This window comes from Micrasema longulum, unplaced genomic scaffold, assembly GCF_059751315.1.
Source record: "Micrasema longulum isolate JH-2025_06_02 unplaced genomic scaffold, ASM5975131v1 h1tg001725l, whole genome shotgun sequence".
Lineage (NCBI taxonomy): Eukaryota > Metazoa > Arthropoda > Insecta > Trichoptera > Brachycentridae > Micrasema > Micrasema longulum.
In genome coordinates, this window is record NW_028278903.1 from 18247 (window position 1) to 39372 (window position 21126).

The 21126-nt window shown below is 35.8% G+C and overlaps 1 protein-coding gene across 1 annotated transcript in view; it reads left to right on the forward strand.

Moving 5' to 3' along the window:
• Positions 1 to 2028: 2028 nt before the first annotated feature.
• LOC148274195 (G protein-coupled receptor Mth2-like) overlaps positions 2029 to 21126 on the forward strand; it is a 45355-nt gene continuing 26257 nt past the window's right edge. Inside the window, exons 1-3 of the mRNA XM_088237458.1 lie at positions 2029 to 2353; positions 17824 to 18032; positions 18101 to 18327. Coding sequence (XP_088093584.1) covers positions 2114 to 2353; positions 17824 to 18032; positions 18101 to 18327 — 676 coding nt within the window. The 5' untranslated portion in view covers positions 2029 to 2113. The remainder of the gene's footprint in view (positions 2354 to 17823; positions 18033 to 18100; positions 18328 to 21126) is intronic.

Sequence of the window (21126 nt, forward strand, 5' to 3'; positions counted from 1 at the left end):
CTACAGCCTTAATAAGCAACTGGGTTATTTATTTTTTTTGCATAGAAGTTACATCGTGTTGGGTGAATAAATATATTTAACCTTATTATAAATTCTAGGAGCTATAAAGCTAAAAGATCTTTGTCCGAAAGAAATTCTCGTCCGCGATACAATGTGTTTCTGTGACGTCACACTACGAGTTGATATATTGTGTGCTGTTAAGACGTGGTCAATTTTATTATTGTAATGATTAATTATTATTGTTTTAGCATACAATTGTCTAACGTCCAAAACATTCAATTCCTTGAAGAGTTGCTCTGAAGGATAGCGATACGGTTTTTTATTTATTACTCTAAGAACAGACTTTTGACACTTGATGAGAGGGTCGAGACAAGACAATGATGCACCTCCTTATCCTAAGATCCCGTACGACAGTACACTTTGTACAAGCGCAAAGTACACAAATTTTATCAATAAGATGGATACAAATTTCCAAGGTTAAACCAAGGTATTTAATAGTTTTAACGGTCTCCAAAATAGTACAGTCGCATGGTGATGAATCAGGAGTGACATCACCGTCAATGACACTGGTGGATCTTTATTGTCCCTCATTAGGCCATTGCTGCTGGTTTATATATTAAATTTATGATTTTGGTTTTTTCTCGTTAAGATTCAACAGGTTATAATCTAACCAGTTTTTTACCAGTCTTAATCCGTTTTCACATCTACTATTTACATTGTTCCACATTTTGTCAGAAAATACAATGGCCGTATCGTCTGCAAATGACACTGCCTCACCACCATCGATGTCTATATTGAGGTCATTCAGGTATATCAAAAAAAGAATCGGACCCAGTATGCTCCCTTGTGGAACTCCAAAATTGATGCATTTCTCCGAGCTTAGTATATCATTTAATTTGTTAATCTGAGTTCTACCTGTCAGATAATTTTGAAACCATTTTAGGGCAACTCCACGTATACTAACTGAATACATTTTTCGAATTAACAGTAAATGAGAGACAGTGTCAAACGCTTTAGCAAGATCCAGGAAAACAGCGGTACATTTGTCTCCTCTATCTAGAGATTCGGTAACTGTTTGTATTACAAATGCAATTGCATCTTGTGTGCTTCTCCCTTTTCTAAACCCGTACTGCCTCTGTGACAAGATTCTATTTTTTCTTTTTATGATACTAATCTATTTTTTACAACAGTTTTTTGACTTTCGAAAGCGTAGCGACTTTAGTAGGCTAATAGGGCGGTAGCAACTTACATCGTCCTCTTTTCCACCTTTGAATGTAGGACAAATCATAGCCTTTTTAAGACACGTTGGGAAAATACCCTCAGCTAAACTTAAATTTGTGATATGCATTATTGGTTTAACTAAGTGTTCGGAATAACTGCAATAAGTACCAGTAGTATTTGTGTCTTTTAGGGAATTTATCACTTTGGTTCTTTAAAATTTGTTAAATGTGTATCTATTTAACATATTTTTAATAAATTGATCAATGTAATCTAACTGCTACTTAACAACTTGTGTATATATTTTTTTGGATACTATTTACGTGTATATCATTGTTACTCTTATTTTCTATTATTTGAAAAAAGGAAAGGAGGGAAGGCTGGTCAGGGGCTATCCTCGTGTGAATCCGCTGATGAAAAAAAAATTTATGACGGGTTTAACAAAAAACTTTTTCTTTTCGTATGTTCTTTTTCGTCATTTTAATAATTTCAGAGTAGAATGATACGAACTGGCTTTTTTTCGGGTACGCTTTTTTTCTTTTTTTGCATTGTATTTAGTTACATAAAGAAAACTATTTATGGGTGTGTAATTTTAGTTTATTTGTATATATTATATTTTTTTGTATAATGGCTGATGTTTTCTTTTTCTTTTAATAAATAATTGAGCCGGAGAAATGGACGCGAAATCCCCGGAAGAGTTTCCTCTCCAAAGCGGCGCGGCGCCAGGTGATTCATTCATGCTACGGTCCCGCGGGCGGCGGGCGGAGGGGCGCGGCGGAGAGGCGATAGTACGCGCGGCGCGGCGCGGCGCGGCGGGAGGCAGTCGGCCAGTGTCAGCCGCGCCGCGGCGGAGAGTTCGCGTGTATCCGCGTGTCGAGTCCGCGTGTGCCGCGCCATGCTGCTGACCGTGTGCGGCGCGCTGCTGCTGGGGGCGCCGGCGCGCGCGCAGTACTGGGACCGCCAGGGCCTGGCGCTGCCGCCCCCGCGCGCGCCGCCAGCCAGGGGGCCGCTGGCGGCGCGCCTGCTGGAGGCGCTGCTGGCCGTGCCCTATGGTGACAGCGCCGGCGACGATGACGGCGGCCCCCGCGCCAGGAGAAGAGCCCCCGAGCCGGGAGTCCCCCCGGCCCGTGATAAGGTATCCGACATTGCGTACCTACCTCTGCACTTGTCACTCGATGTAAACAAACGACACTCCTTCTTGTCGGTTGTAAACTCCGTTGGAATGGAACCGGGTATTTGAAGGTTAGATGAAAAATGTTCCGGCTGTATTTAGTTATAATAATATTTTTTGGTACGCCTCCACTAGTTTACGAGTGATTTCGATTAATAACATTAAGTAGGTATGAGTTTTTTTTATAATAATTAGTAAGTATGCATCTACCATATTCAAATTACCCGCTTTTTATCTTCAATAGTTTTGTAATAATTTTTTCGTCACGATATATTAATTTGTATTTTATTAGAAAAATTAAACTGCTCAATTATCTTTATTAAATATTCTACTGCTTACTATCTAACCCATCACCTGGGCCCGTATTCTAACGGAATGTTCAATTTTAACTACAAAGTAAATGATGTTTTCCATATGATTTTCTAATCATGCTCAATTACAGATTACCAACGAAGATACTTTGAATTTTCATACAAATTCTCGTGTATAAATATCGATTTTATTTATGTCTTACGAGACGTACGTGTACTGATGAAGATAACGCTTATAATCGTGGCCGTGCACCTGTATATATATCCCATTGTTTTATCTACTTTACAGTCAAAACGCACTACGAAATCGGAGTAATATATCATTTAACTACCTCTTGTAGGATATATTTATGTGTTCAGTATATACTCGTGTATATATATATTTTTAAAAAATTTTCATTTATTTATATATACGCCCAATGGGCATTTTTATGGACATATGTATACATAGAAAATTATTATAAAAAAAGTAGAAAGACTCGATGGTTTATAGTAGACTTTGTGGGAGTGGAAGCGGGAGAGAGGTGTTTATAATTGAATTTGATTCAGTGATCGTTTGAAAGAAGACAACTTGTTATCAAAGAAATCAAGACTGGTGTGTTTGTTGGCAGATCTAAGATTTCTGGGCATAGGGGAATGAAAACCAAAGTTAGTTCTATGGCTATCGGTATGAAAGAGTAAGTTTTGTCTGAGGTTTCTAGTTGGGATATTTAATTTTATTGAGCTCAGTAGTTCAAGCGCATCAAAGAGTGAGTTAAGAATTTTAAATAGGACTAGAAGGTCGGATTTAATTCGACGGTCTTAAAGAGAAGATATATTTAAGGTAGTTTCTAACTTATTATACGTATATTGGTCTCTTCTCTGGATAAGCCCAACCTCCAGCCTATCTTTCTCAAAAATCGATGTTGAGCTGATTCAATATTTTTGATGTGAACATCATAATATGGAGACCAGATAACACAGGAATACTCTTGGTGCGGGTGAACTAGGGAACAAAAGAGAGTTTTAAGGGTATTGATATTTTTGAAGCCAGCTGTGCTTCTGTTAATAAATCCAAGAAGTTTTAAGGATTTATTGATAACATGTTCAATTTGTAGATTGTAGATTATTGGACGGGCACCAGGTGCTAAAAGACAATAAGTCAGATAAAATAAAATAGTATATAGATAAAATCTTTGTTTATTTATTTAAAGAAAACAACAGCCATTATAACAAAAAAATACAGTATTTACATAGAAACCGAAATAGAGGTTTTCTATATAAAACTAAGTACAATTCCATAAAATAAAAAAAGCGCATCTGTGTAAAGTCACTCAGCATCATCCATTTGTAAAAAAAATATTACAGCATTACATATTCAACAAAAAAACATAAATATATATATATATAGGGAAAAAAGCAATAAGGAGTTTCAGCCCTACAGAAAATTGGACACAAAAAGGTTTTCTTACGCGCGGTAAAAAATAGAGCATTGACTTTACGGCAAAGTTTCTTGAAAATGGACAAAAAAATAATGAAAACATTTTAATAAAAACTAACTATTTTGAACGACGTCACTAGTTCATACGAATTAACTTATGATAAGAAAGAGATTTCCGGTTTACGATAATTCAACCGACAATGCGGAAAAGAACTTAAGACTTAAGACGTCCCGCGTGCAGTCATTTCATAAATACAAAACTTTGAAAAATCATAGCGCTGATAACGCGGATACACAATTATTTTTTTTTAAATTTTGGCTTAGTTTAATAGTCTATCAAGAAAGATTTTTTTTTTAAACCGCTTAACTTCCTTATTCAGGTTGAACTTCCAAAAAATCAGGCTTTTGTGTTTGGCCAGTGAACAAAATGGTGTATTTTTTTTTTTTTAATATTTTTTTATTAAAGAAGGTAAAAACATGAACAGAAAATATAAAAGGAAAAATAATGAAACCCACTAAACCGCGAAACCAGCTTGTCAGCAGGTTTCTTATTTTTCCTTTACAAAGAGAAACGTTAGAGAAATTATATAAATTTAAAAAGTAATATAAACATTATTAAGAACTAAAAGCATACCTAATTTTCACACAAAATTTATTTATAAAAATTCAAATAGATGACATTAAATGATAATCAATATAAAGCTTTGTTACACATTAACCATTCAATTATTTTTTTCTTAAAAACTTCGTCAACATTTTCTTTTAAAATCATCTTGGGAATCTTATTACATTTTTTAGTAATTGTATAATGAAGTGTTCTTTAGCCATACTTGTTTACAAACCTCGGTCAGTACAATAAAACAAAATGAAACAATAAATGAGAAAATATAAATTTATTTTTTTAAAAAGAAAAACAAAATAATAAAACTAATGTATCCCAATGATAATGCACATCTGTATAGGTACAATGTAAAAAATGCTGCCCTAGAAATAGGTGAGAAAAAACTTTATTATTATTATGATATGAACTAATATTAATTACGTAAATTAATGTACACAATTTCGTAACATTTTCTTTATTTGTTCTTCGTGTTTAACAATTCACGAGTAACTAATTTGTGTATAAAAGGTTTGCATTAATTTTGTTAGTAAATGCCTTAAAATAAAAGGTGGCGCAATAGACCCAATCGGAAGATGTCATAATTTTTGCGAATGGCGGCAAATGTCAGTTCTGATTTGACATTTGTGAAGTAAACAGTTACAAAATACACGTCAACGAGACATGAATCGCTGTACTCCTCAAAAACGTGGAATTTTTTTTTCGATTTTTATGCGGAATAATTTGTCGGTGGTGTTGGCGCAGATTTTCCGGTCGTCCGGCACAAGCTACTACGGCGTTTAGCTGGTCGCCTAGAAGAGTGCGGGGCAACACGAGATGCAGCCATGTCTGGCCGGTCCCGGAACAGCCGTTATGCTGAGAATATCGCGGCTGCAGCTGAAGATGTCGCAGAGAACCCCGGAAAATCGACCAGACGACGTGCCACGAAATCGGGCCTCAATCTGGGGTCTTTACAGAAAAGTTTGATGAAATACTTGAAGATGTTTTCCTTACAAAGTGCAAAAAGTGCGTCAGCTCATGGCCGTTGACCGCCGAGCGCGTATAACCCACGCTCGAGCCATCCTGAATTTCGACCACGGGGAAGATAACTTTTTACCGGAAATCATCATAAGTGAGGAGGCCAATTTCCATCTCTGTGAATAAACAGAAGTATCGCTTCTGGGTACTAAAAACTCGCGTAGAGCCCACGAAAAATCATAACACCCGCTCGAAATTACTGCATGGTGTGGTGTTTACGCTGGAGGCGTCATCGTGTCTTATTTTTTTGAAAACTCCACGGGCCAAACGACTACTGTGGACGGCGAGCGGTACAGAGCCATGCTCAACGACTTTCTCCTTCCTCAATTAGATGAATTGGGATTGGAAAACATGCGGTTCCGACAGGATGGAGCAACGGCGCATAATGCACGAGCCTCAACCAATATTATGAGAGCTGCATTTACGGGTCCCCTAATCTCTCGTTTTGGTGATTTGCACTGGCCGGCAAGATCGTCCGATTTAACCGTTCCAGACATCTTTTTGTGGGGTTTCTTGAAATCACGAGTCTATGTCAACAAGCCCCAGACTCTTAAAGCCCTCAAAGAGAATATCTGTCAAGAATGCGAGAACCTATCGCCGAAAGTTCTGGAAAGTGATGAAAATGTGTTCTGAAAATGCCATAAATCTGGCCTGTATGGTCATCAATTCTGGCGGCGGTCATTTGGCTGGTATCATTTTCTCGACTTTCGTACCGTGAATCATTTTAGCCTTTCTTTCGCTGTCTATTTACTCCACATGTCCAAACTTATGCAGCACTCCTTTTTTGATTTTGTCGATAATGCTAGTCTCACATAATGCACGAATCTCGACATTTGTGCACATACATCAGTTTACCACACGTTCACCTGAGATATCGTATTTTGACAACATTCAGCCTACTTTTATCATTATTTTTCCAAGTTCATACTTTGCTCCCATCTATAAGGGTCGGCACCAGAACTCCATGGCGACCTGTTAGTTTTCCTCCTGCGACAAACATTTGTTTACCAGGGTAAATTAAGGTGCATTGTTCACGTTGTTACTGACACTCACCCTTATTTCAATATATTTCTCAGTCTTTCCATCCCTAGTAAACATACTTTTATTTATTTTAGTATATCTCCGTTCACACTGATCTCACATTTGATTATACTTTCATCCCTTTCAAAAACAATTCATTTCGATTTATCAATATTCATTAGCAAATCACTTTTCTTGCATATATTGTGGACTTTTTTTCCCAATAAATATTGCAGTTCTTGTATTTTGCTAGCAAGAAGCGCGGCAGTTATATCACCCATTTTTGCTTCCACTCTTCAATCTTTCAGTTCTTTCATACAGTTATCAATGTATACGCTAAACAATATTGGTGACATTACACATCCCATACATTGAAAAAGTCCTACGAAAAAAAGCATTTTTAACATACGATGTTTTACTTGTTGGTACATGAAACAGGTGGTACCGTCTACAAATCCTGGCTGGCACATGTATTGTTATTAAACCAAGCAGCTCTGTACAGTCAACCATTCCTGTCACAATTTTGTAAAGCAGTAGTTGGTCCGCACACACTCTGCGGTATTGTAGAGAAATGATTCCATGGAAGGTGGAGACAGTGAGAGTAGATACATAAGAAATACCGGTTTTGTATTTAAGGTACTTTATAAATTTGTTTTGAATATTTTCTATTCTACTTATATATATGGCATACTGGGGATTCCATATCTGAGAGGCGTATTCCAAATGGCTTCTGACAAATGTATAATATAATGAAATAAGGGCCTTTGGATTATTAAAGTGTTTACTCATTCGAATTATGAAACCTAACATGCTCAATGCTTTGGAGGTAATTTTATTGATATGCGATTCAAAAAGTAGTTTTGAGTCTAAAACAATCCCAAGATCTTTAATTTCGTGCTTTCTCATTAGTACATTATTGTTTAGTTTGTAATCAAAATTAAGAATTTTTCTTTTCCTTGTGAATGTAATACAGACACATTTATTTATATTCAAAAACAGTTTATTTTCAATACAATAGTCAGTTAGACGATTAAGATCGTCTTGAATCATTAGGCAATCTTCTTGAGATTTAACTTTAGCGTATATTTTCATATCATCGGCATAAAGAAGAAATTTTGAATAACGAAAGCAAACATCAATGTCATTTATATATATAAGAAATAATAGGGGACCGAGTAGACTTCCCTGGGGAACACCAGAGGAGATTTCTGCCCAGTCAGATTTATACCCACCAATTACTACCGATTGACATCGATTACTAATATATGATATCAGCCAGCGCAGAAGATCACCATGTATACCTATAGCCAAAAGTTTGCGTGTTAAGACTAAATGGTCAACTTTGTCAAAGGCTTTGCTGTAGTCAGTATATATAGCATCAGTTTGGAAACCACTTTCCATTGTGTTTAAAATATCATTTGTAAATAAAGTAAGGTTTGTAACGGTCGAGCGTCCGGAGAAAAAGCCATGTTGTTGAGGACAGATATAGGATTTTACTGCATGGAATAATTTTTCATAAATAATTTTTTCAAATAATTTAGCGAATGTCGATAGTATTGAAATTGGCCTATAGTTGTTTGCGTCATTTTTTGATCCAGATTTAAATATGGGTGTGATGTTTGCTTTCTTCCATTGAGATGGAAAAACACATTCCTGGAGAGACTTTTTAAATAATGTGTGTGATTATTAATTTTATGTGATTTTATTTACCTAGAATTTGTACCGCGTCGCAATTCACGATTTTCTGTAATTTATCCATTACTGGGTATTCGGATAAAATGGGGTGGCCATAAGATCTCGGGGATGCCGAAGAGTCACAAGTCACCAAACTCGATTAGGTAATAAAAGAATCGATCGATATTTATAAACATCCCAAAAGTTTAATAAACATAAATGATGTGATGCCATTCGCACTTTCTTTCCGCTTCGTAGAATGTGTTTTGCGCAGAGCGCGGAAGGGAGAAAATATTATCTATTTCTGTTGTTTCAATTATTCACAAAAATCATTCGCTTTTTTTGTCGGCGTCTAAAGGAAAATCCTAACACGCGACTTTCTCAAAGGATTCTCGATGCACAACTCTTTAAATAGTTTAATATCAGCTAAATACGTAATTTTATTTATTTTATTTTATTTATTTCGAATACAAACAGATGTACAGGTTAAATTAATATTTTTTAAAAAAAAATTTATATAAAATGTATACATAGTAGGGCCTGCCATCCAATTATATGTATTCACTAAATACTACTGTAATAAAGCGACGACGGCTTGAAGTTTAAACTATATAAATAATAAATATACTTTATATTAAAATAAGATAAATATGGACAAAACAAGGAGATAGTGGAAAGGAAAAGAAGGACATTGATAAGGAGTGGTAAAGGATGATTGAAGGAAAGTGAGAGTGGAAAATTGCATTTGATTTAATGATTAAACGAATTATGAATGAAGAGCATGAATCAAGCCTATTAATTCTCTTCTGTACATATTGTATGGAGTGTTAAATATATCAAGACTATTAAATTTTTTGTTAAATGTTTCACATATACGAGGGATTGTAGAATGTTTCCGATGATTAGTTTTAAATTTACGAATATAGAAAATATCAGAGAGTCTAGTTGGCCTGGAGGGGACACGGTAAGCAAGTAGATTAATGAGTTCCGGGGAATCGAATTTATTATTGACAATTTTATAAAGCAGGATCTGATCAAACATATCTCTTCTGTGTGCTAATGAAACAAGGTTATAAAATTTTAATGAAGCTAAATAATTTGGAAAATGCAAATGAAATTTGTATTCTAGTTTTTTCAGGAATTTTTTTTGAACATTCTCGATTCTATTAATATTTAATTTATAAACAGGAGACCAGATAGCAGTGCAATATTCAAGATGGGGGCGTACGTATGTTATGTAAAGCAATATAAATGAACCTAAATTTTTAAAAGATTTACACAGCCGCATGATAAATCCAGTCATTTTGTATGCCTTGTTAATTATAGTTTCTATATGACTATTGTAATTTAAGTTTGAGTCCAAAATAATTCCCAAGTCACGTATTTCGTTTACTTCTCTAATTGTATTTTCATTTATCATATAGTCATATTTTATTTTATTTTTATTACGAGTGAAAGATATTTTGTAACATTTAGACACATTGATATAAAGTTTGTTTACAACACAGTAATTCGATAATGCATGTAAATCTTGTTGTAACTTTGCACAATCATCTCTACACTTGACTTTAAGGTAAATTTTTTTATCGTCAGCATAACAAAGGTAATGGGCATTTTTGAAACATAACTGAATATCATAAATATAGGCATTAAATAAAAGTGGCCCAAGATGTGAGCCCTGTGGTACACCAGACGGAATGGAGATGAAATCAGATTGATATCCTTCAATCATAATTGACTGAAGTCTATTATCTAAGTAAGAGATAAACCATCTGTATAAGTCACCGTGAATTCCCAGATATTCTAATTTACGCATAAGAATTCGGTGATCCACCTTATCAAACGCTTTAGAATAATCTGTGTATATGACATCAACTTGCGTTCTGTCATCCATATTGGAAGTGACGTATTCGGTGAAATTTACCATATTGGTTAATACAGAGCGCCTCTTCAGAAAACCATGCTGAAAATTTTGTATATTTTTAAGGATTTTTGGATAAATTTTATCATAAACCATGAGCTCAAATAATTTTGAAAAAACTGAAAGAATTGAAATGGGACGGTAATTTTGAATATTATTTTTAGATCCAGATTTGAAAATAGGGACTATTATTGCTTCTTTAAATTTTGTAGGGAAAGTTTTTTCGTTAATTGATCTATTAAAAATAATAGTCAAGGGTAGTGACAGTGAGTGCGCGCATTGAAAAACGAAAAAAGGAGCAATCTCATCATTTCCACTTCCCTTGTTTGGGTTAATGTTGAGCAGATATTTCGTTACCTCTTTTATCTCAAAAGATGCATTACCAATTGAGTCGTAATCATTGAGTAAATTTGGCGTAGATGAAATATTAAGAGGTTGATCATTAGTATTATTGCTAGGTGATTCATAAGATGTTTTAAAATATTTTAAGAATAGATCGCAGATCTCCTTTCCCCCTGTACCAGATGTCTCTCCATAATGCATAGTTTGAGGTATATTACCTCTTTTGTTAACATTTTTTGCAAATGACCAGAGTTTCTTAGTATTACTTGGAATTTCTCCCTCTACTTTGGCAATGTATATCGCGTAACATTCTTTTTGCTGAGTTTTTTGACGTGATCGGAGCATTGAAAATTCTAAGTAATCGAGTGGGTTTTGATATTTAATCCATCTTCTATGAACTTTGTGTTTATTTTTTATTATCTTGATTAAGGCAGATGAGTACCAAACGGGATATTTGTTTTGTTTAATTGACTGCTTAGGAATAAACCGTAAAATAGTATCTTTGAGTATTACATAAAAAGCGTTCACGGAATCATCAATAGACTCAGCATCGATTAAAACCGACCAATCAACCTCGCGTAGATAAGAATTTATGATTGAGTAATCCGCCCTACGAAAAAGAGTGATTTCTTTATGCGGTATAATTAGAGAGGGAGATACTTCTATTCCGATGTCTATATGTAATGCTGGATGGTGAGTATCTTCAGTGATAAGAGGTGCATCAGAATGCGTTACGCGGCAATCAATATCAGAAATAATTAAGTCGAGAAGCCTTCCATTTACATTACGGATATTGTTAAATTGATTAAGTTCCGCGTATGATAACGTGTCTACTAAATGCCTGCTAGCTTCATTACATGATGTATCAGAAATTAAAAGAGCGGAATCAGGTTGTGGAATCCAATCCAATGTTGGCATATTGAAATCTCCCATAACAAATATCAGGTCTTCGGGATTTTGATCTCGTAATTTAGTTAAAACAGAGAGAAATGAATTTACAGCAGTGTCGTAATTGCGTCCTTGAGGAAGATATACGCATGCAATATGAATGTTCTTCTTAGAGGTAAGTCTGCAGGCAGGAATGGTAACCCAAATGCTCTCTGCTGAACATGCTAAGTCATCCCTAGCCTGAGGGTGAAGATCTTTTTGGCAAATGATCATCACTCCTCCTCCCCTTGTTTGGTTACAATCGTCATATTTTCTATCAGCTCTTAGTATACAATACCGACTGGAAGGAGCAATTTCTTCATCTAAAATACTGCTATGGAGCCAGGACTCTGTAATACCGTATAAACAATAAGTATCATTTGACAACAGATTCTGGTAGAATATTTCTAATCTACCACGAATGCTTCTACAATTTTGATAATATGCCGTGAAGTTCATTGCGAGTGTTGAAATATTAAAATATTAAAGATAGTAAATTCAAGCATTTTTATAGAGCCCCAAAAGGTAAGTAACTGTAACAGTGAGTTAAGCAAAAAAGAAATAAATATTCTCGTACCGGTAAATAGAGTTATATGAATATAATATTTTTCTGCATACGTACAACTAATGTAATCACGTAAGGTTATAAATATATTATAATAAAACTGTACAGAACATGTGTTTTTTTTGTAAATATTTATATAAAATTTTAAAGTCAAAAAAAATAATATGATACATAATTTGCTAAATAAGCATAATATCTGATTTATTACCCGGCGTACATGTATTGACTCAAATAAAATTAAATATGTATTTGTATGCAGTAGAAGTGTGCGTAAACAATCCAGTAAATCAAAACAGACGTAAGTAGTACTTTTACTGTCATTGAATATAAAAAATGCGAAACACTTTAAGTTTATCGAGTAAAGTACAAAAAACATACTTGCGTTTACAATTATTAGTCTATTGATATAGATTTTGTAAGCGCTAGATAATTGACTGTTAACATTATAATAATAAAATATTATAAAAACTATGCGATAGTAATATAGACGGAGATGTAGCGTATTTGAATTGCACGAGTTATTGAGTGAGTTAGAATAGTATATATAAATTACGATGCCAGAGAAAGAGTAAGAGATACACTGATATTCCATGCGTTTAAAAGAGAAATAATAAGCTTGTAATGCAGCGCGGTAATCAAATGCAACAGATTGAGGAATATGCGCAGGGATAAACAAACGTTGGAAAAGGAAAAAAAATGTAAGTGAATTACAATAATCGAAGACAAATAATTTAAAGATAACGTAGATAAGTATTAAAATAAAAGAATCAAAATAATAAAAATTAAATGACACATTGTGTGTTTCAAAAATAATACAGGTACCTATATTTACCAAACTCAAAATACCTAACGCAAAGTAAACATCTGTATTGATGACAGGGTGGGGGAAAGGAATGATGACGGGGGTTATGTAAAGGTAGAATAGGGAAGCGAGGGGAATATAAAATATAGAGATAATACAAAAAAAAATACAAAAAAGAAAATTGAAATGTGAATTAATAAGGTTATTCGGTGCGAAACTTGTCGAGGTCACTAGTGTTAAATATTTTGATCACCGGGGATGTAGTGTTGCGTCTTATGAAGATGTTTCCATTCCGGGTCCAGCAGAAATCGTGCCCTTTCTGTCGCGCTATGTTTTTGCTTTCAAAAAGGAGTTTCTTCTTTAAAGATGTAAGGTGTTCATTACAATAGATTGGTTCCGCAGTCCCTTGTAAGCCAATATCCGAAGTAGTCAAACCCCGACGTTTCTTAACGGCTGCCAAAAATCCATCTCTGGTCATCTGCCTTAAGAATCTGACTACTATGAGTTTCGGCTTATTAGGTTGAGACGGCAGTCTGGAAAAGTAGTCTATGTCGCATTTTTCAAGGGGAAAATGAACAGTTTTGGCAATTTTATTAACAATTTCCAATATGTCTTCTCCGGTTTTATGAGTGATTCCTTGAATTTCGATGTTGTTCCGGCGTGACCATTGAGCCTGTTTATCAGTGAAATACTGAAGGTTGTTTATTTGTTTTTGTAATTCCTCAAATTTCCCTTGCATGCCATCTAACTTATTAATTTTTTCCTCTTGCAATAGAATTTTAGCCTCCATGGCATCAAATTTGTCATTTATAAATGACACGCTCTCTCTCATGCCAACCAATTCATTCCGTAAGGATTTTATGTCACATTTTATAGTCCGTAGTTCGGTCAATTCCATACGAATATTTTTAATTTCAGCGAGTATAGTCTTCGCCTCCGAATTGTTGATAACCCCTGATAATTGCTCGTTATCAGTTCCGAGCGATGTGTCCCGAGCGATACCAGAAATACAGTCAGTGCACTTTACCTTACCACGACGTTCGATAGATAACTTTTTGTAAGCAGCCTCTGGCAAATCTCCGCACACGAAATGATTTGCACCTTTGCACACTGAGCACGTATAATACGCTCCGGCCGTGACCGGCTTTTTACACACTTGACAGAGGTTAGACATATTGCAAAAATAAATTTTGAGCTACCCACTATTCACTTTTAATGTAATTTTAAAAATAAGCTAATTAACTGCAGAAAAGAATAGTTTAAATCACTCCAAGATGTATTAATTCGCAAAGCCTTTCGTTCAAACACTGCTAGAATAACACAACCACTTAAAAATATGTTAAATAATACTTTTTATACAGAGACAAAATTAAAGCCGCCACTTCGTATCAGTTTGAACAACGTTTTTGTACGTAATATAATGTAACGTAATATAATAATGTTAAACTATTAAAGTGCACAACGTACTTTTATTGTCCATGAGGACGATTAGTAAATACTGCTACTGTGAAATCGCCATTAAGAAATGAATCATGGAGTGGATCGGGCCGAAAATGTAGAAATGTGTTTTTATTTGTGATTTTTATGTGTTTTTATTATGTTTAATATGTATTTGATATTACGATATAATTATGTCTAATGAGGCATGTTTCAAAATAATGTAAAATGTCTCCCTCGGCACGGGACGCCCCAGTGCAGTGAGAGAACATTATCTTTTATGTAAAAAAAGTCGTACATAAATTGTAAAAGACAAATAAAATAAAATAGTATTTGCATTTAAACGTATGGATAGCGTAATATTCACTCCCCTACCTACTTACCTTCAAGAATGTTTTTATATTTATAAAATCTACCTTTAATAATTCAACAAAGATACATACTAGAAACCATGCAATTTGAAATTATTCGTCGATACAATTTTACATGCATATGCATATGTACATGTGTATCTTCAATTATAAAAATACACAAAATAGATAGAACTACGTTTGTTATTTTTTTATATATACACATATAATTTTAACTTCTGTTACAGTATACAATGCAGTCAATTTGATTATTTCGGCAATGTAATTATGAAATAATGTATGAGTGGTAATTTATTTTAATATTTACCCTCCCAAATAATAAAACTTTTTGCGATACTATAAATTAATCATTCTATTCATTGCTCTTTTAATCCCTATTACGAATACAAATAAAAATCTTCCTACGTATAGATTTTATAATATATCTAGTTCGTACCTTTTTGGATCATCAAATATTTTTTGATTCATTTGTATATTTTATAGTCAAATATATATTGTTTAAAGGCAATTCTGCTGCTACCTGCTACCTGTTACACAACCCGCGTAATATCGGGAACCGAGGGAGAGTGATGGCGCACGAGGCTACGTGATATTGATTATTTCGTGAAATAGCTCCCCTCCCCCTCCCCTTCGGGCACCGCCCGCCCCGCGCCAGCAGCACACAAGACACACGACACACGACACAACACGATCACGAACACGGACACGGACACGGTCGCCGAGAGACCCGCCCCGGCATCGGCACTGCACCCGCACTACGCCAGACGGCTAGACTCGATATGCAGAGGAATTATCGGAGATTATGCAAGTGTAGGAATTTAAAGGGACTCCTGACCTGTCTTTAGCCGGCTTAATGTTTTTTGGCACACACCGCATGAAATTCACCTAATTTACATAATGTTTGAACATTCCACATCCCTTCAAGAGTAAACGTCGATTGTTGTATCCAGTAAATAATACGTTGTCATATAATACATATAATATCATCTCACATTATTGACAACATGTGCGGGGGGGGGGGTTTATATATAGGAGTTGCTTCATTATTTACCTTGCTTATAATATACAAGGTTTACATTTCAAAAAGTAGATTTTTCTGCAATTAAATATCTTAAAAATTATCTTAACTATTTGGATCAGGAAGGATATATTAATGTGGGCTAGTCATTGAAAGCATCCACCACATACCCGAATCCGTTTTAAAGACTAAATGTCTTTCTTCGGATTCGCTTATACAAGCGAGCATTTTTTTTTTCACTACGAATTGATTATATTTCACCCTTTACTAACCAAATTCAGTAAGGAAAAGCGCGAACAAATATTTACATTTACAACTTTTAATGTCCTTTTTACTGTCGCTCTAAAACCACCCCTCATCGTCTACAAGGTAGAGACAAATGGAAGTATAAATAAAATAAATAAATAAATCCTTCACCCATTTCAAACCCCGTTATGTGAACAGTGATAGGAAACGTTATTTACTACTCTCTAGAGCACCAGAACGCCCCCAGGTCCGTCCAGCTGCACGCTAAGGTATCTTACCTCCCTAAAGAACCGAACCCCCTGGCCACCTATCCTGGTGTTTGGATTCCTTGCTCTGTCAAGATTACCCTTTTCCATTAGCCCCATCGTCGTTTATTTCTATACCCCCATTCCAACACCATTGACAGTGCCGCTGTGCCTTAGATCTCAAGTCCCCTTCTACTGTCAGCTGATAGAAGGAGAAGAAAAGCGTCATCCGCATATGCGATGCAGTCACATCCATCAGGGAAGGGCAGTCACATCAAGTCATCAAAGACCACGTCCCAGAGAGACGGCTAATCAAGAACTTCTCAGCATTTGCTTACGTGGGGAGGAAAGCACTTAAAACTCTTCAAGAGAAGCCGACCTGTTGGCAGTAGTCAACAGACATTCCGTTCCACTAGAGGAGTGTTCGGCATTTTGTTTCCTAACCCACCGTGACCCATAAGCATCTGGGTGAGCTCGTAGCCAGCATTCTGCATTTTTCTGAAATCATAGGCATGGAAAATTGTAGGGAAAAACATTTTAGTTATACTTCGGTTGTTTCACTCAAATAACGATCATTCCAGAGTTGAAGGGTCCTGCTTCTTATTTTCCTTTTGGCAAAACTGAGCGGCAAATCGGCGAAATCGGGGGCTGTTTTCTTAAGCGTAGCCTCCTGAGCCTTTTTTTGTATATATTTTTATTAAAGAAGGTAAAACATGAACAGCCTTTTCGTTGCCAAGGATTCCGCAGTGTCCTCTTATCCAGCCGATGTACACGTCCTGGTGTCCAAAATCTATATGGACATATATATACATACATATCCATGTATTTTTTTTAATATGTGAAAACTATTGTGAAATACGAGTGCACATGTACCTATTTAGTAAAAAAAATGACCCCCCCATTTTTAACCCCCTCAACCGCCACGGCGTTATAATAATAATTATTATTATTATGGATAACTTATATAGCGCAATTTTCGTAATATAATACCTCAAGGGCGCATGATAATAACTAACCTGAATAATAATAACACTTCGTTTGAAATCCTTTTTCTACACACTTATTAATTTATTTTTGTCCTAAAAACAGATTATATAAGGGAGCCGGTAATCTTTTATAACTTTCTGACCACAGAATGCAAGTTACAAGAATCATTCGAGAGTAATAATTGCAAAACTTTCCCAAAAAGCTTAACTAATCAATGTATCTCACGCTTGTAAAATGATTTGCAATCGAACGATTTACAAAAACAACTCTTTACTATTATAATTGACCGCTTAAACCCACCTTTGAACTTTGATATACCGCTACTGAGCTACCGGCCTACCGACCTACCGACCTACCGACCTACCGACCTACCGAATACTAATATTTACTAACATTAAGCAAAATATTTGACCACAAAGTTCACGCGAGTGTTCCAATTTCTAGACTATCTCCTGATCTCCCGCAAGTCGTTAAGAACGCACCTAAAGATATCGAGTTCCCTGTTTCCACAGGAGCGGGGCGGCGGCGGCGGCGGGGGGCGCATGGCCGTGGTGGGCAAGTGCTGCCCCGTGGGACAAAACCTGTCGGAGGAGACGCACGGGTGCGCGCCGTCAACCCTCGCGCTGCAGCCGATCTTCTTCGACAGCAATGGGAGCGGCTACTGGGACTACGACGTGAACGAGTGGGAGACCATCGTGGGCGACCCGTGTCCGTACGGCAAGTGAGTATCGGGCACCGACCGCCGACCACCGACCGCCGACCGCCGACTAACGCAGCGCTCGCCCGCAGGTACGTGCTGCAGCCGGGCAGGGACAGCAAGGACGAGTTCTACCTGCTGAGGAACGGCTCCCTGTTCGCGCCCTACCACGTGCCGCCCGTGTTGCCCCCGCGGGGCTTCTGCGTGGAGGCCTTTTGGGTGGGCGGCGAGCCGCTCACGCTGCCCCTCGTGTGCTTCCAGTCTGAGGACTCCGGTCCCTCCGCTCGCGACCGAACCTGGCTCGCCTGCATATCGATTCGTACGTAACTTTCTCTAGTACCTACCGTGCGAATGTGATCTTATTTCTTTTTTTTTACTGGGATTGTACCAGATGTACAGGTTACGATAAATCGAAAAAATATATACTTTTAAGGCCTGCCATCAAATTAGATGTATTCATCGAATGAAACCATCATATGACCGAATGATACCATTGGAAATAAGAGAGCAAAAAAATATTATTTCATTTAAATGTCAGTTAAAAAAACATGTGTTTAGCAGATAAGTTAGTTTTTAAAAAGTAATCTTATTCGTTTTAGCTTTATAGAAGTTTTCTTTTTAAGTGTACGTATATTGTTTAGAAATGTTAATAATTAGTGTATGTTTTTTTATAATAATTAGATATAAGTTAACATTAGGACATTCATTTATTATTTTTGTACTATTTTAAGACTAAATAAAAAATAAATAAAAAAACCGTAATAAAAGAATGATTTAAACGATGTAAAAATAAAATAATAAGCAATTAAAAAAATATTCTCGATAATTAATGAAAGGAAAAAAACTACGAAACAAGGAGGTGGTGGAAAGGGAGAAAAAAATTGTGACTAGGAATTGTCGAGGATAAATGAAGGACAATGGGAATGTAAATGTAAATGTTTAAAACCAAAATACTGATTTAAAACCCCATGCTTTTAGTTGGCAACCTTTACGTGCACTGATTATAAAAATGTTTGATGTTGCGGGAGAAGTAGTTGAAAAGGGAGGGGCGTGAGTTTAATAGGTATATGTTAGGTGAATATTACAATGGAACATACTTGGTTTTATATTTTGAAGGTGTATAGTGTGTTTTGAAAATAATAAATATGTGTCATATGATAGCCGCAATCGATCATTTTTAGAATAATAAGATTTAGGAGTCGACAGCAATTAAACATTGATGGTAGTATTAAATTTTCATCTGTTTTCTTGTGTTCGTAAATAGATAAAAGTGGCGGCAATGCAGAACCGAACTCGAGTCGTGTATTTTCCATTTTCGTAAAAAGGGAGAGGGTTTATCTACTAATACAATAACGAGTAGGACTGGAATGCGTCGGCGTCGCTCATTCACTGCTAGGTGTGTTGTTAAAGACGTTCTTCCGTATGTAGGGTTGGGTTTCCATACCATGTGGTCAATAGGTTGGTTGATATGACTGACAAAGTGCACTGATTAAATTCATGCGCTTTGTCTTTTTGGGCCTGATAGGTTTGAATCTTTTTTTGTCGGTAGATGTCTGAACTAGGGTGTCTTTGAAACAGGCAAAAAATATTAAACATTTGAAAAAGTTGCTCTGTTATAACTGTTTAAAATGGCCGGTAGCGGGGTGGTGATGGCTCTGGTTCTCCCGGTTGGACTTGTTTCTCCCGGTTCACTAAACAAGCCAATGAACTAACAGACCCTGTCACCGTCAGAATCGAAAAAAAAAAAATTAAGACAGAGATCGACTGACAAATTGACTACATTCATATACTAAAATGCGCTGAAGGTGATAGGGGCATTATAAGCAATCATTATTTAAACATAACAAAAAGTTATTAACCGTTCATTAAACATTATTTTCGCAATGAGCGGTACCTCCCGAACGAGAGGTTATTTCTTATTTCATAAACTCACTTTATTTTATTTATTGTGAGAAAGCACCCCCAAAAGCAGCAGGGCAACAATCCTAATGATTGTAATCATTTAATAAGTCGAGTGGGACTTTCGGATTCAGCAGATTGGTTTAGTTTTCCCAATTTGATTTTGTGCTCAAGATAGAATTACTTGTCAACAGTACTAGTATTTTTATTTGCTACTATGTTCATTTCAGATCGATCTTTCTAGAGACTTCGTATAGTTATTTTACCATAGTTTCAAGTTAATTGACTTGTTCACTTATTATTACCATATTGTCTGCAAATACGAGCTGATTTAAATACATATTATCTATTTTTGTGCCTTTATTAATCCAATTCAGCGTCTCGAAAACGTTTATTAAGGCCAATGTAAAAACTGTTCACTTATAAACACAATATATTATTTTATTTTGTTTCCGAAAATGTTGTATTTTCATGTGATTATTATATGGTTGGCAGGTTATTTTCATTACAAAGTTTATTAAACATGAAGTGGGTTAAGTGCGCACTCGCTCGCTTCACTCTAGCATATAATAAATTAACATCCACAATATTATTCCGAAGAGAAGAAGGGAGGAGTGTTAACGGAAGAAATGGGAAACGTTTTTTCAGGCGTGATTGATGAATTACAATTTATCATACTAATTAAATTTTAAAAAGTCCAATCTTGTAGTTTCTGTAAATAAAGATGTAATAATGTCACTTGCAAACTTAATGATAACAAAGCCGGGTGTCGGGTGTCGGGTGTCGGGTGTCAAGTACTCGGACCCACCGCCAGCGCCACCGCTCAGTTGAGTAGCTAGAAGTGAATTTTTAGCGTCCAATAAAGTTTCCGACCGCGCGGTATCTTCGGTTTTTAAATTAACCCTCGTTAGATTATTTAACCTCCGTCTTCAGAATTAGAACAGATTCCCGATTACCATAATACCTATGGGCAGTTATCGGCAGGCATAAACAACTAGGTACGTGTGCAGTACTGTGCAGGTAATTACAGTAACGTATCCAGACCTAAAATTTGAAATATGATTAGCCATAAAAAAAACGCATTTCCATATTATATATATTAAATTTAACTCTATGAGCCTTTCTTAAAATAGTTTTTAAACTAAGCCGTTATTCGTGTAGTTCGAATCCCTTAGTTTGTTTTCAATTCGAAAATTATTACTATTATTTTTTTTTAATT